Source organism: Orcinus orca, chromosome 9, assembly GCF_937001465.1.
Source record: "Orcinus orca chromosome 9, mOrcOrc1.1, whole genome shotgun sequence".
NCBI lineage: Eukaryota > Metazoa > Chordata > Mammalia > Artiodactyla > Delphinidae > Orcinus > Orcinus orca.
Genome location: NC_064567.1, coordinates 5,898,291 through 5,913,563, shown reverse-complemented (window position 1 = coordinate 5,913,563; position 15,273 = coordinate 5,898,291). Strand labels below are relative to the sequence as shown.

General features: G+C 53.4%; 3 protein-coding genes across 9 annotated transcripts in view; 1 reads left to right on the top strand and 2 right to left on the bottom strand.

Annotated features, from left to right (window-relative positions):
* LOC117197190 (histone H2B type 2-K1) overlaps positions 1-15,273 on the bottom strand; it is a 100,662-nt gene that overhangs the window by 21,918 nt on the left and 63,471 nt on the right. The gene's annotated exons all lie outside the window — the stretch shown is intronic.
* On the top strand, positions 5,593-11,413 carry CHPF2 (chondroitin polymerizing factor 2). Of its 3 annotated transcripts, none has more exons than XM_049714473.1 (4): positions 5,593-5,677; positions 7,542-8,106; positions 8,819-9,001; positions 9,966-11,413. In XM_049714473.1, the coding sequence occupies exons 2-4, from the start codon at positions 7,714-7,716 to the stop codon at positions 11,271-11,273; spliced, it is 1,884 nt and encodes a 627-aa protein (XP_049570430.1). In that variant the 5' UTR covers positions 5,593-5,677; positions 7,542-7,713; the 3' UTR covers positions 11,274-11,413. The 3 variants fall into 3 exon arrangements, with proteins under 3 accessions (XP_049570430.1, XP_004281251.1, XP_033264204.1); XM_004281203.4 differs by lacking the exon at positions 5,593-5,677 and adding an exon at positions 5,684-7,094; XM_033408313.2 differs by lacking the exons at positions 5,593-5,677; positions 8,819-9,001 and adding an exon at positions 5,684-7,094.
* Positions 11,455-15,273, bottom strand: part of SMARCD3 (SWI/SNF related, matrix associated, actin dependent regulator of chromatin, subfamily d, member 3) — a 33,134-nt gene continuing 29,315 nt past the window's right edge. For all 5 annotated transcript variants that reach the window (XM_033408320.2, XM_049714477.1, XM_049714476.1 and 2 more), the window contains 10 exons: positions 15,063-15,185; positions 14,834-14,956; positions 14,471-14,566; positions 14,208-14,309; positions 13,797-13,958; positions 12,806-12,903; positions 12,500-12,635; positions 12,072-12,194; positions 11,852-11,953; positions 11,455-11,737 (listed from right to left, as the gene is read on the bottom strand). In XM_033408320.2, the coding sequence (XP_033264211.1) occupies positions 11,684-11,737; positions 11,852-11,953; positions 12,072-12,194; positions 12,500-12,635; positions 12,806-12,903; positions 13,797-13,958; positions 14,208-14,309; positions 14,471-14,566; positions 14,834-14,956; positions 15,063-15,185 (1,119 nt within the window). In that variant the 3' untranslated portion in view covers positions 11,455-11,683. The remainder of the gene's footprint in view (positions 11,738-11,851; positions 11,954-12,071; positions 12,195-12,499; positions 12,636-12,805; positions 12,904-13,796; positions 13,959-14,207; positions 14,310-14,470; positions 14,567-14,833; positions 14,957-15,062; positions 15,186-15,273) is intronic.

Here is a 15,273-nt window from a genome sequence, read left to right as displayed (position 1 = left end):
TGCCCGTTACTTTTCCTTGCCCGTTAACTTTTCACTGTTTAAAATCCATCACAGACTTCTCATAGCCTACAGTGCAAATACCAAATGTGTAGTCTCAAATATCTCTCCAGGCTTCTGACCAGGCTTCTGACCAGCAGTGCCTCCAGCAGTGACACGGCTGGAGGGAAGCAAAGGAAGCTGTTACTCCCTCTGAGCACATCCTCCAAAAGTAGCCCCCCCTGACCCTTTAAAAAAGTGAGCCCAGGGACTTCCCTGGTGGTCCAGTGGGTAAGACTCTGCTCTCCAAATGCAGGGGGCCCAGGTTCGCCTTCTGGTCGGGGAACTAGATCCCATACGCATGCGCAACTAAGACCCTGCGCACCCTAAATAAATAAATTAAAAAAAATTTTTTTTTAAAGTGAGCTCGCTCCATGCCCCCCCCCCAACATAGACCTAGTTTTCCTCCTCAAAGTTGATGCTCCAGTAGGCTCTACTTACTTGCATTTCAGAAATAAGCCACGCCATTTTACACCACACGCCTTTGAGCATGCCTTTTCCTAGAATACCCTCCATGAATTAAGTGCCTACTCTGTCTGACTCAGAGCTAGATGCTAGAGTTTCAGTGGTGGTAAGTCATTCCCGGACCTCACGGAGCTTACAATTAAGAATGCCAAAAAATTGTCACTCACCATCTGGTTCTAGAATAATGAAGTCACTAGCCACTGCAATCACTGACCTTCCACACACCCTGAAAGGAGTTCAGGGCCGAGATCAGGAATGAGGCACTCTGTGCTCTGGGAAAAACTGGCAGAACAGGCCTTCAGATATTTTCTGGAGATTTTGTGAGCCCAATTTCTTGCAACTCCTCATATCTAGAAAAACACTAAAATCATTAACGGAGGCATTTGCTCCTTGTGACTAGCAGTAACCTGCCAAAATGTGTGCTTGATTACAAATAGCCCCCCTTCAGTAAAATCATATATATACTGACGTCCTCCACCTCTTCAGAGCAGTTTCTCAGAGCTATCTGAGAGGCTCCTAGGCTATAGTCCTCATTAGGCCCCAAATAAAACTTAACTCACAACTCTCATGTTGTGCTTTTTTTTTTTCAGCCGACGAGATGGAAAATTTTAAAAGGACACAGATCATGACATTCAGGTGATAAGTGCCATAGGGGCAAAAGCATTGTTTTAGGTAAAGAGATATACAGACAATAGTCAACTGCCTGCAAAGCCCTTCAAAACAAGGAAGTTATATATGATTGTGGATCACATAAAATTGCTTATCCAAGCATCTAGCCTCCTGGGAGGTCTACAACATGCCTCCCTCTCCCAGCCTCATTAAAATGCGTGGTCACAGGCAGGTTTCAGGTTACAGAGACCTAAAATTAATTATACTCTTTCATTTATACCATCACATTTAATCCCCCCAACAGACGCTAAGGTGGGTATTAATAGCATTTTACAGATTGGAAATACAGGCACGGCGCTGTTAATAAAACAGCACTGCTGAAAGGAAACATGGCCAGGCTTGAAGCTCAAATCTTCCAGTTCTGGGACTCCAGCTCTGTAAAGTGACTTGGGACGGCAAGGGCTAACCAGTTCCTTCTCTGACTCCACCTATCACATCCATGATTTCCCATGAATTGACCGTTGCTGGGCAAAGTCTCCTTCAGCACATCAAGAGTGGCCTAGAAAAGTAAGAAGTTCTGCCATTCTCATCCAGGGTTTAGGTCTTTTGCAGGGAACAGACCTGGGCATGAAGGGAGAAGAAACGGGGAAATAAGAGGGAGAGAGGGAGGAGAAAAGGACTGGCTAAATATGAACAATTACAGAAGATCAGTGCTGGAAGCAGGAAATGAAGAGTCCAGACTCTTCATTTAAAATATGAAGAAACTGAGACCCAAGGGAGGACATGTCTCATCCAGAATTACCTAGAAACTCAGTAACTGAGAAAGGTCTAGAACTTTGCTGTTCAATGTGGTAGCCTCTAGCTAGATGTGGCTACCGAACACTTGAAATGTGGCTAGTCTGAACTGAGATACGCTGTGTGAAATAGGCATTGGATTTCAAAGATTTCATGTGGAAAAGAAAAAGAATGAGAAATATCTCAATTTTTTATATTGATTACACGTTGAAGTGTTAACATTTGGGATATATTTAATACTATAAAATATATTATTAAAATTAATTTCACCTGTTTCATTTTGCTTTTTAAAAAAGTGTGGCCACATGAAAAGATGCTCAACATCGCTAATTATTAGAGAAATGCAAGTCAAAACTACTATGAGGTATCACTTCACACCAGTCGGAATGGCCACCATCAAAAAATCTACAAATAAGAAATGCTGGAGAGGTGTGGAGAAAAGGGAACCCTCCTACACTGCTGGTAGGAATGTAAATTGGTGCAGCCACTATGGAAAACAGTATGGAGGTTCCTTAAAAAACTAAAAATAGAACTACCATATGATCCAGCAATCCCAATCCTGGGTACATATCCAGAAAAGATGACAACTCTAATTTGAAAAGATACATGCACCCCAATGTTCATAGCAGCACTATTTACAATAGCCAAGACATGGAAGCAACCTAAGTGTCCATCAACAGATGAATGGATAAAAAAGATGTGGTGTATATATATATATATATGAATATTACTCAGCCATAAAAAATGAAATATTGCCATTTGTAGGATAAATAAATGGGGTACATATATACAATGGAATACTACTCAGCCATAAAAAAGAATGAAATAATGCCATTTGTAGCAACATGGATGGACCTAGAGATTATCACACTAAGAGAAGTAAGTCAGAAAGACAAATACCATATGATATCACTTATATGTGGAACCTAAAATATGACACAAATGAACTTATCTATAAAACAGAAACAGATTCACAGACATAGAAAACAGACTTGTGGTTGCCAAGGGGGAGGGTGGGTGGAGGAGGCATGGTTTGGGAGTTTAGGATTAGCAGATGCAAACCCATATATATAGACTGAAAAAACAACAAGGTCCTACTGTATAGCACAGGGAACTATATTCAATCTCCTGTGATAAACCCTAATGAAAAGGACTATGAAAAGAATGTATATACATATATATATATATATATATAAAACTGAATCACTTTTCTGTACAGCAGAAATTAACACAACACTGTAAATCAACTATACTTCAATAAAATAAATTTTTAAAAAATATTGCCATTTGCAGCAACATGGATACACCTAGAGATTATTATACTAAATGAAGTCAGAGAAAGACAAATATCATATGATATCAGTTATATGTGGAATAACAAAATGATACAAATGAATTTATTTACAAAACAGAAACAGGCTCACAAACATAGAAAACAAATTTATGGTTACCAAAGGGGAAAAGGGTGGGAGGGATAAATTAGGAATTTGGGATACACACCACTGTATATAAAATAGATAAACAACAAGGACCTACTGTAGAGCACAGGGAACTCTACTCATTATCTTGTAATAACCTATGATGGGAAAGAATCTGAAAAAGAATATATCTAAATGAATCACTTTGCTGTACGCCTGAAACTAACACAACATTGTAAATCAACTTCGTATACTTCAATTAAATAAATACTTTAAAATGTGGCCACCAGAATATTTAAAATTTACATATGCGGCCCACGTTATATTTCTTTCTTTTTTTAATATTTTAATTTATTTATTTGGCTGCATCAAGTCTTAGCTGTGGCACGCGGGATCTAGTTCCCTAATCGGGGATCAAACCCGGGCCCCCTGCATTGGGAGCTCGGAGTCTTAGCCACTGGACCACCAGGGAAGTCCCTCACATTGTACTTCCATTGGACAATGCTGGTCTGGAACCTGTATCTTTCAACCTCTAGATGAGTGTTTCTACTATGCTTCCCAGAGTCTTCTAACAAGCCATTCATTTACCACCTATTATGTGCCAGTTGCTGAGGGGAGACCAAATTGCTGTCTATCTGAGGATAAGACCAAAACACAGTAAAGGGTAAAGGGGCTGGTGCATTCCATCTCATGTGCCTCCTATATGGGTTCTTGACTCTACCAACCCCAGTGTTCCCTTTTAATAACAAACTTTTCAAGGAACACCCCCCTTCCTGTTTTGAAATAAAGTTCGTATGTCACATAACTACACACATAAATTTCAAAAAATTACAGTGCAATGACAACAGCAAGAAGAAAAGGAAATCCTTTATAATAAAAGAATAATGTTATTTCAGTATGCTAGAAAACATCATTAGTCAGACGCTTGTACCTAATGTAGTACCAGCTTGAATGTGACAGTACAAATGCAGACACAACACTATGAATGACATTGCTGTGCATGATACAGTTCTCCAAAATGTTAACAAGTACATTCCTGGACAAAATGAAAGTACAATGTTCCTTCCATTTTCAGGACAGTTCCATTCCTTGAAAATTCAGCACATATTACAACCCTGCAAAATCACTTAATTTTTATATATAAAACACAGGCTCAAGGATTAGATGATTGGAAGCTTTTTTTTTTTTTTTTTAACTAACAAGATTGTTCAGTAGGACATATTTGAAAGCTACGTAGGACAGGGACTTCCCTGGAGGGTCCAGAGGTTAAGACTCTGGGCTTCCACTGCAGGGGGCGCAGGTTGAATCCCTGGTTGGGGAACTAAGACCCTGCATGCCCCACGGCGCGGCTGGAAAAAAAAACAAAGAAAGCTATGTAGGACAGATAATTCTTTCTAGTGTGATACGATCTTGCAATGTATAAGACATCTAGCATGCTTGCTCCTCCCCTCAACCATCTGACAACAAAATTGCACTTCCACATTGCTCCCTAGGGATGTGCCGTCCTGGGTGGGAACCCACCATACTTGTTTGAAGGCCCCGCCTGCCTTCCAGCCTCCCTTGACCTGTTTTCCCCTCACTCACCAGGCTTTAGCGGCTTTGGCCTTCCCAGTTCTCTGGGCCAATCTCTTCCTTGTTCAGGGCCTTCTGTGTTCTCTTTGCCTGGAAAACTCCTCTTCACTTTCTGTCTGGGTAATTTACTGAACCTTTGGATCTCAGGATTCCCAAATTCTCAGTCTAATTCTTCCTGTCCTGTTTCTCCACTGGAGTCTACTTTTCTGCAATGGTTCTTATGACAGTTTGTGACTTCCACCTAAATTTATACTTTTTTTGTCAATGTGTCTTTAATGCCTGTCTCCCGCAACTCTCAGCTACCTGAGGGCAGGGACCATGCCCACCTCGTCTACCACGCCTTTACGATGATCTGGAACTTAGTAGGCAAACAAACGAAATAACTGAGTGGGTGATGGGGTTCGGGAAGCCCATTGGGAACAGTCGTCCAAGGAGGCAGAAGCGCGCTCACTGAGGGAGAGTAATTTTTTCTAGGGCAGAAGGGAGTTGAGGTTGAAGCTTGCGTCACCTTTGGGTCCGTGCTGGTTCACTCGCATTAGCGTCTGCGGAGCGCACGCCTGTTGCTGGGGGGCGGGGGGCTGGCGGGACGACCACGTCACCCCACAGCGGGTACGCGGCGCAGAGAGGGGGCGGGACGACCACAGAGAGGGCGGCGGCGGAGCGAGCGGCCGGATGCGGTCACCATAGAGACGGGCACTGACAGCGAGCGGAAGAGGAAGGAACGGGCCAGGCTGTGAGGTGGCAGCGGCTGCAGCGGTGGAGCCGGCGCCTCGGGCCCTGGGGTCTGTTCCCCCTTCCCCGCCCTACCCCTGCAAGGGGCGTCGGGGGCACCGCTCCGGAGGACAGGAGCACGTCCCAGACCCACGCCCTCACCCCGACTCCCCGGGACCCGGCTGGCCGCGGCCGCCATACCCCGGCCGCTCGTTATCCGCACGCCGCCGCCCCTGGCCCGGCTGCAGGGGACTCCCCCTGTGGGCCTCGCGGTGTCCCTCGTTGTCCTTCGCCCAGTGGCGCAGGCAGGGCTTTTGCCCCCGCTGACGGGCCTGAGAACGGAGTCTTTGCCCTCCTCTCCCCGCCGCGATCTCCATTCCCGTCGCCAGAACGAACCGAGTCTCCCTGCCCCTCCTCTGCAGCCCCGTGACGCAGCCGGTTTTATTTCTGTTGTGAGACTAGCGGCTAACGCTCGCTTTGGGCCTTCTTTTTAGGACTAGAGATTGCTGAGAGGTAGACAGGGGCGCCGGGCCTGACAACGGGCGCACCGGAAGCCAGCCGAGCCTCCGTGTGCCTTCTCAGGATCCCTGCGTTGTCGCTAGCGGCTTCTCTTCTCGGTTTGGTTTGGTTCGGTTTGGGTACCCGGGGCTCTGGGAAAACCAAACACCGAATCGCTCTTACGCGGCCGGGGTTACTGTCAGGCAGCACCAGCCTCTCAGCAGCGGGGATTCAGAGAAGAACGCGCTGCACAGTGGCTCCATCAGCCATCGTGCTCCTCTGAGAGGCTCTTCGTGCTGAGTCACCATATCCTCCGTCCACTTCATTAGGTGGGCAGAACTTCTGTGCGCGGTGCCAGTGGCTCCTGACCGCTCCTGACTGCCGGGAGGGGTGGGTACCCTAGCCAGATGTCTGCTTAACATTCGGAAAAGAGTGGAAAGGCCCCGACCCCATCCCGGCGCTGGCCTTCAGCAGCCAGTCGGCAGCCCCTGCAGTAAACTGAGTGAGACGTGCCCCCGCCGGGCGCTTCTTGGGAAAGGCCTGTGGAGTTAGGTTCCTCCAGCGGGGGGCTGTTGTGTTGATGGAGCATGTGCGTTTCCCCAAGCCCATCTTTATCAGGGTCCCTTGTTAAAACGGCAGACCTGCTCCCGGCCAGGTGCCCATTTACCCACTGATCGATCCTTGAGGCCGTGCCCTCTGGGGCACGCACATGGCAGGGCCCACCGCCATGCGACTGAGCTCAGTGTTGGCTCTGCTGCAACCAGCACTGCCCCTCATCCTAGGGCTGTCTCTGGGGTGCAGCCTGAGCCTCTTGCGGGTTTCCTGGATCCAGGGTGAGGGAGAAGATCCCTGTGTAGTGGCTGTGGGGGAACCAGGAGGGCCACAGAATCTAGACTCAGGAGCTCAGCTTGACCAAAGTGATGAAGACTTCAAACCCCGGATTGTCCCCTACTACAGGGATCCCAACAAGCCCTACAAGAAGGTGCTCAGGTGAGAGTTACGTGTTTGCGTAGTTCCCAGACCCCGGTTAGGGCTGCTCCAAGCCCTTGCCTCTGCCTTCACTGGTAATCGTTGTAGGCTCCTTGAAGCAATTCTTTGCCTTGTTATCCATCAGGGTTCGGTCCACTTTCTTCCTCCTCCTCAGGTCTGAGAAAGCCTCACCCACTGGTGTTAAATTAGTGGTTGATGTTCTTCAACAGGGCAGGAATTGCATCTCACCCATCCCATCCAGCCTTGGTTGACCTCTCCCCAGATCAGTCCCAGTTCGGCTACTCAGTGGATGCTCCCTCCAGTAGCTCATTAATATGGATGAGGAGGTCTGTCCCTCCTCTTTTCTCAACTCCAACTCACTGATTCCTAGGGGGATGTATATGCTGGACACACTGAGTGTTCCTAAAGACTAGGGAGTTGACCCTTGGCATGCTGGTCTCCCTACAGGACTCGGTACATCCAGACAGAGCTGGGCTCTCGCGAGCGGTTGCTGGTGGCTGTCCTGACCTCCCGGGCCACACTGTCCACTCTGGCTGTGGCTGTGAACCGCACGGTGGCTCACCACTTCCCTCGGTTACTCTACTTCACTGGGCAGCGAGGGGCCCGGACTCCGGCAGGGATGCAGGTGGTATCTCACGGGGACGAACGGCCAGCCTGGCTCATGTCCGAGACCCTGCGCCATCTTCACACACACTTTGGGGCCGACTACGACTGGTTCTTCGTCATGCAGGATGACACGTATGTGCAGGCCCCCCGCCTGGCAGCCCTGGCTGGCCACCTCAGTATCAACCAAGACCTGTACCTGGGCCGGACGGAGGAGTTCATTGGCGCAGGCGAGCAGGCCCGATACTGCCACGGGGGCTTTGGCTACCTGTTGTCACGGAGCCTCCTGCTTCGATTGTGGCCACATCTGGATGGCTGCCGAGGAGACATCCTCAGTGCCCGTCCTGATGAGTGGCTTGGCCGCTGCCTCATTGACTCTCTGGGCATCGGCTGTGTCTCACAGCACCAGGTGACAGCCCTTTCGAGTTAATCCCGGCCCCCGACAAGTTAGTAGCGACCGAGCGATTGGCCTCGAGGCTGGGTGCCGCTGGCGCTTTCCCAGCGGCACCTCGGGGCTGTTGTTGTGCCTTTTCCAGCCCTGATCACCCCTCTAGCTCTCCCTTGCTCACCTCTGACAGTCTTAGATCCCTAGGGCCGTCAAAAGTGGCATCTTGTCAGGGACCCTCGAGCAAGCCAGAAAGGTGCCCCTTACCATTCCTCCCACCTGGCCCCTTGCCTTCCGCCCCTTCCCTGACACTTGCACAGTCACCAATGATCTGGGAGTGTCCTAGAGATGGCCACTCTCCTGGAGGGGTAAGGTAGCCCAGGAACCTCCCTTTTGGTTGGTGAAGAGGGGACAATGCCAGAGGGGCCCCTCCTCCCAGACCAGAGTATTGGGAGCATTTGCTGGCTTTCGGCTTTCATTCTTCTGAGGAACAGTGGGGTTCTTTGCTGGGGCGGGGCGGGGGCTAGGGCATCCTTAGTTGCCTAGCTAGCACTCTCTTTTCCAAAATCCGTTGGTGAGAGTAAGGCTGAGGTTGAGGGGACACCAGAATGAGCTCCTGTGCCTTCCCCGCTTCTGCGGCAGTGGCGGTAATAGGTGTGAATGCTGAGCGCGGTCGAGGTGGTCAGGCCGGGCAGCCCTCCCTGTGTGGCACTGATTGGTCTCATTGGTCCTCTAGGGGCAGCAGTATCGCTCGTTTGAACTGGCCAAAAATAGGGACCCCGAGAAGGAGGGGAGCTCGGCTTTCCTGAGTGCTTTTGCGGTGCACCCTGTCTCCGAGGGAACCCTCATGTACCGGCTCCACAAGCGCTTCAGTGCTCTGGAGCTGGAACGAGCGTACAGTGAAATAGAACAGCTGCAGGTGAGCCTGGGACCAGGGTTGGAGGTCACAGGGAGCTTCAGGCGTCCAGGCTCATGATGCGTGGGAGGGGAGGCTGGGCGAGGTAGAAGGAGGCTGACCATACCCCAATTTAAAACGACTCAGGGAGAAGGGGCCCTGGGGGGTCCAGGTCAGTCATAAGATAATCAAAACTCCTGGCATGACTTGGATGCACTTAAAAGGGTTTGCAGGTGAGCTCTGAGGATCGGGCTTGGTAGAGTGCTTAGATAGAAGAGTGGTTTGTGTTTTTTTTTTAGGGGGGGGTGGTTTGGGGTTTTTGTTTTTTGAGTTTTATATAAGTTAAGTGAATTAATGTTTGTTTTTAACATCTTTATTGGAGTCTAAGAATAGTGTTTTTTTAATTTTTGAATTTTTTGGCCCCCCTGCGCAGCTCGCAGGATCCTAGTTCCCCGAGCAGGGACCAAACCCGTGCCCCCTGCAATGGAAGCTCGGAGTCTTAACCACCAGGGAAGTCCTGACAGAATAGTTTTAATTCCTCTCCAGCAAGGAGGCAAAAACCTAGAAGTCCCTGAACCTCCAGCACCGCCCTTAGACGGTCCAAGGGCAGAAGGTAGAGGAACTCTCTGCTTGACCGTGGGGGTTGTCTGAGGTGGGGTACAGGTGAAAACAAAGGGCTCTTTGTGAAGAGAGCGCGAGTGCTTTGAGTATGGAAGAGAAAGACTGCCCAGCTTTAGATTTCAGGGTGCTTTAACCTCCAGGAAAGCACGTTTCCCACCGCCGCCTCCTCATAGCAGTTGTGAAAGGCGGCTGTGACTCGAATGCCTTCTGCACCTTCCCGATTAAAGAATGTAGAGGACAGGGAATTAAGCAATGAGCCTCAATGAGTGCTACTGGGGTCAGGGCAGACCTCAGGCCCCGGGACGCCGGAGTAGGGTAGGGTCCTGACTGCCTAGCGGGGCACTAACTGGGCGTCCCTCCCACCCAGGCTCAGATCCGGAACCTGACCGTGCTGACCCCTGAAGGGGAGGCAGGCCTGAGCTGGCCCATTGGGCTCCCGGCCCCTTTTACACCGCACTCTCGTTTTGAGGTGCTGGGCTGGGACTACTTCACAGAGCAGCACACCTTCTCCTGTGCAGACGGGGCCCCCAAGTGCCCACTGCAAGGGGCTAGCAGGGCAGATGTGGGCGACGCCTTGGAGACTGCTTTGGAGCAGCTGAATCGGCGCTATCAGCCCCGCCTGCGCTTCCAGAAGCAGCGGCTTCTCAACGGCTACCGGCGCTTTGACCCAGCGCGGGGCATGGAGTACACTCTGGACCTGCTGCTGGAAGCTGTGACGCAGCGCGGGCACCGGCGGGCCCTGGCCCGCAGGGTCAGCCTGCTGCGGCCCCTGAGCCGGGTGGAGATCCTCCCCATGCCCTACGTCACCGAGGCCACCCGCGTGCAGCTGGTGCTGCCGCTGCTGGTGGCCGAAGCCGCCGCGGCCCCTGCATTCCTGGAGGCCTTTGCAGCCGGTGTCCTGGAGCCGCGAGAGCATGCCCTACTCACCCTGTTGCTGGTCTATGGGCCGCGGGAAGGGGGCCGAGGGGCCCCGGACCCGTTTCTTGGGGTGAAGGCTGCAGCGGCTGAGTTGGAACGACGGTACCCTGGGACGAGGCTGGCCTGGCTCGCTGTGCGCGCGGAGGCCCCTTCCCAGGTGCGGCTCCTGGACGTGGTCTCTAAGAAGCACCCCGTGGACACGCTCTTCTTCCTCGCCACCGTGTGGACCAGGCCCGGGCCCGAGGTCCTCAACCGCTGCCGCATGAACGCCATCTCCGGCTGGCAGGCCTTCTTCCCGGTCCACTTCCAGGAGTTCAGCCCCGCCCTGGCACCACAGAGATCTCCCCAAGGGCCCCCGGGGGCCGGCCCCGACCCCCCGTCCCCCCCTGGTGCTGAGCCTGCCCGGGGGGCTCCCGTTGGGGGCAGGTTTGACCGACAGGCTTCCGCAGAGGGCTGCTTCTACAACGCTGACTACCTGGCGGCCCGAGCCCGGCTGGCTGGTGAGCTGGCGGGCCAGGAAGAGGAGGAAGCCCTGGAGGGGCTGGAGGTGATGGATGTTTTCCTCCGGTTCTCAGGGCTCCACCTTTTCCGGGCCGTGGAGCCAGGGCTGGTGCAGAAGTTCTCCGTGCGTGACTGCAGCCCTCGGCTCAGCGAGGAGCTCTACCACCGCTGCCGCCTGAGTACCCTGGAGGGGCTGGGGGCCCGCGCACAGCTCGCCGTGGCTCTGTTCGAGCAGGAGCAGGCCAATAGCACGTAGCGCGGCCCGGGGCCCCGCGCCCCCACTTAGGGCCCTTTGGCCTTGGCCCCGGCAAGGCGGGGCAACACGGATGGACAGATGGAGGGCTTGTTGCTGTATTTCCGAATAAGAAAATGTCATTAAAAGTGTCTTCTGCCGAACTGTTTTTAGGTCTAGGGAAAATGGAGTAAGAAGACTCTGAGGGAGGGGGTGGGGAGTTTCCCAGAGGGACCCACTGCCCTCCCCTGCCTCCTCCCTCCCCAGTTACCAATGACCACACGGCTGTTATCAGGTGAACACCTTTAATCCAGTCCCTGCCTCACCCGAGAGGCGAGAGAGGTGAGGCGAGGCGTCTGTCCGAGTGATGGCAGAGCCCTAGGGCACAGGGCAGGGCCTGAGGCCCCCAGCGGTGTTTGGTGCTCGCAGGGCTCCTAGGTGTTGCGCACAACCAGGGACTGCTCCAGCTCCTGCCTGCGCTGCTGGATCTGTAGCGGAGTGAGAGCAGGAGCAGGTTACCTGCTGCTGGTGAGTGACAGGACCCCACCCGCCCTGGAGGAGCATCCGGAAGCGGTGGCGGAGGCCTGCGGGGCCCTTCACACCTTGCAGTAGAAGTAGCGGCTGACGGCTTCCTGGGACCAGGGCTGGTGGTAGAACTCAGCCCGGCGCTCCTCCTCAGGGTTGCCTGCCACATCTGTCATCACCTGGGAGGGAGCAGTGGGGTCAGCCCCGAGCCCGGACCCCCTCCAGCCCCTGTGAACAACGTTTACTGTCTTCCCGATGTGCTTGTCTTCCATCCAGTGCTCCCTGAGTCCCCTTCACCTTGAGGTCCCGGCTCTGGGAGCGGAGGAGGTCTTGGATGTAGCCTTTGGGGTCTCTGGAGAAGCTTAGCATGAAGTCCCTCTGGATCTTGAGCTGGTTTATGGACTCAATCGTCTCATGGATCTACAGGTAGAAAGACAGAGGCTTTCACCTGGCCGTGCTGATGTGAGAGGAAGGGAAACGGGCGGGGGGGGGGGGGGCGGTACGGGGGTGGGGAAGGGGTTTGCTGTTGTGCCTTTGAAGGGCAATCCCTCAGGTCCCTGATGCCCAGGCAGTCCCAGGGAAAGGGGGATGGGCGGAGCTCCAGGTAGCGAGGGAAGGGCCACCTCCCCTTCCTCTCTCCATAGGCCCACGTTCTTGTCTGTTTTGTCTGTACTTCTGTCACTTTTGGGTTAACGTCCCACTCCAGCTCTGGGCTCTGGCCCCACCTTACTGTCCAGGGCGCTGATCTCCTGCTGGTTGGCCGTGGACAGGAGGAAGCTGCTCATCTGTCCCTTCAGTGGCTCCTCTACCTCCACATCAATGTCATAGCACGCCGTCTTCTTCTGGTCTGATGGGTCCACGCTGCCAGTGGAGTCCAACCCTTGGCGTCCATGCCGCCCCCACAGAGGCCAAGGGCGCTGGGGCCCGAAGCAGAGGGGAGGGGCGGTGGGGGGGGGAGGCAGAAGGAGGGGCAGGGAGGGCAGGACCACCACAGAGATTCCCTGTTCTGAGGAGCAGCCGGGGGGCCTCACCTGATGACGTGGTTGATGACAATTGGGTCAGGGGGCAATAGCAGAGCTGTGAGGCGCTGGGGAATCTCAGAAAACTTCAGCCGGGGACAATCAAAAATCTGAAGTGGGAGAGAGAGATCGCTCTTCTGTGTTTGAAAGAGCATAGTTTCCATTCTGAAAAGGCCACGAGAAGCCAGTGCTCACGGGGCTGGGGCCAGGTGGGCTGCGACCAGAGGAGGGGTGTGCAGCGCGTGGGTGAGAGCACAGGCCTTGGGTCGGCCGGCCCGGGTGTAAGTCCTGCTTCCACCGCTCACTGTGCAACCCTGAGCAACTTACTTAACATCTCCTCCTCAGTTTCTTCATCTCTGGAAAGGGGATGGCAATGGTATCTATCTCAAGGGGTTGTTAGAATTAAATGAGTCCGTTACACATAAAGTGCTTGGAACAGTGCTCGGCACGTGGTTAAGTACTCAATAAATATCAACTGTTATTTTTACTAAAGTCTATCTGTTGTATTTATTTAAAAATTATTATTAAAAATATTATTTAAAAAAAATATTATTAATAATGTCTAGTTTGGTAGAACTCTTGTCAAATCACTTCCACAGCAATTTGATTCTCCTAACTGCCCGGTGGGCTAGATGGGACAGGTATCGTTATCACCCTGTTGTGAAGATAAGGAACAAGGCTCAAAATAGCTTCAGTAATCTACCCAGAGTCTAGACCCAGGACTAGAACTCGGGGATCCTAATTCCAAGTGACAAGAATGTGTTCCCCAAAGCTGTTGGCCTCCTGGGGTTCCAGGTCTTCCTCACCTGGGGTGGCTACGATGGGTGGGCCACCGCACAGAGCTGCGCCACGGCAGAGCCTGGACTAGAACCCTGGTCTCTGGCTCCAAGACCGTTTCCGACGGAGTCGAGAAGGGAGTCGGGGGTGTCACCTTAGTAGGGGCACTTCCCCTACCGGTAACTCTGCCTGCTCCCCGGGGCCCCGGGCTCAGGGGAGAGGGTACCTGCTGGAAATACTTGTCCCCGTTGATGTATTCCTTGTCGTGCGAGTCCTGCAGCCTGTTGGTCTTCACGTACTGCCACAGGGCCTGGACGATGGCTGAGCGGCTCTGTGTGTGCAGCCCCAGCAGGCGGGCCAGGCGGGGATCCAGTTTGAACTGGGGAGGCTGGGAAAAGGTGACCATGAAAATGAGGTAAAAGAGAGAGAGTGGAAAGCGCTCAGGGCCAGGCGGCTTGGGACTCAGCACGGATGCGGTGCCTGGGCTTCTCAGAAACGTGCTCTGGAGAGGGCGGGGTAGGGAGGAGAACGGGGTCTCTCAGGATGTGCACCTTTGAGGCCGAGGCCCGCCCCATCTAGGAGAAAGGGCGTGGGGGGCTGAGGGCCTCATGTGGTGTCTGGGGGGTGGGGCACACACCTGGTAGTCCAGCATGAGGAGCAGCGTGCAGCGCACGCTCAGGTCCCCCGGCCTCTTCACCTGGAACCCATCCGTCTCCTGCGTGGTGGGCGTCCGGTGCCACTGTCCAGGGGATAAGAGCCGGCTCACCTCACAGGCCCAACTGAGCTGGTGGGGCTAGAGCCCTGGTGGCGGGGGCTCCCTCATCCAAACCTGTGCAGCTGACGGGACTGTGGTGTGTGGAAGGGGGTCAGGTTCAAGGGCAGAGGGGGTCTGGGTCTTACCTCCACTAGGTGGTTGTCAGGGCCGTAAAGGTCTTTGTCCAGCTCAATGACCAAACTCTTGAAGAAGGAAGAAAACTTCCGCTTCTGCTTGCTGGGCTGTGGGAGAGGAGCGGACCGTGGGGGCGGAACAGGGACCGTCGGGGCAGAATGAGTTGGGAGCGGGGTGTGGGGGGTGGGCTGGTTGGGCAGGGCGGCACAGTCAGAAGCAGGCCTCCAGCCAGACGTCTCTCTAGACCCCCCCGCCCCCCCCCCCCCCCGGCCAGGGCCGACTTCCTAGCCCTGAGTGCTGGCACTCTGGTACTGTCCTGGGCTCAGCCCCATACCCACCCCAGGACACCTGGAGAGACCTGGGCCAGGACGTACGTCATCCAGGAGCTTCCCCTCCACCCGCAGCTCCCAGGAGGCAATGCTGCCATCAGAATCCTCAGCATCGGGCTTCGCAGGGTTAAAAGTGTTGGAGATATAAAGACGCAGCTTCCGCTTTTGCTGTAGAAATAAAGAGTGTAGCACAGAGCCAGGCCCCAGCGCGAGCCCGCTTCTCCATTCTGGGAATAGGATTTAGCCCCCTCTTCCTGCCCCCAAGCCAAGGCACCTTCATTGGCCTCTTCAGAGCCTCCTGGATGTCCACCCGCTTCCGCATGATGGTTTGATCCAGTTTCCTCTCAAAGGCCAGGAGGTCCATGTAAGCCTGGGACTCTGGGACCAGCTCCCGGATCTGGAAGAGGAGGAACAAGGCCGGGAACCAGGGGCTCAGCCAGCCTTGCAGGTGGAATGTGTGTGCGTCATGTGGTCCCAGGACACAA

Bases quoted from the DNA above. Each gene is read 5' to 3' on its own strand.
- CHPF2 (XM_004281203.4), top strand. From the start codon at position 6,814: ATGGCAGGGCCCACCGCCATGCGACTGAGCTCAGTGTTGGCTCTGCTG. The intron at 7,095-7,541 runs GTGAGAGTTACG...GTCTCCCTACAG, and splicing joins CCCTACAAGAAGGTGCTCAG to GACTCGGTACATCCAGACAG. The intron at 8,107-8,818 runs GTGACAGCCCTT...TTGGTCCTCTAG, and splicing joins GCTGTGTCTCACAGCACCAG to GGGCAGCAGTATCGCTCGTT.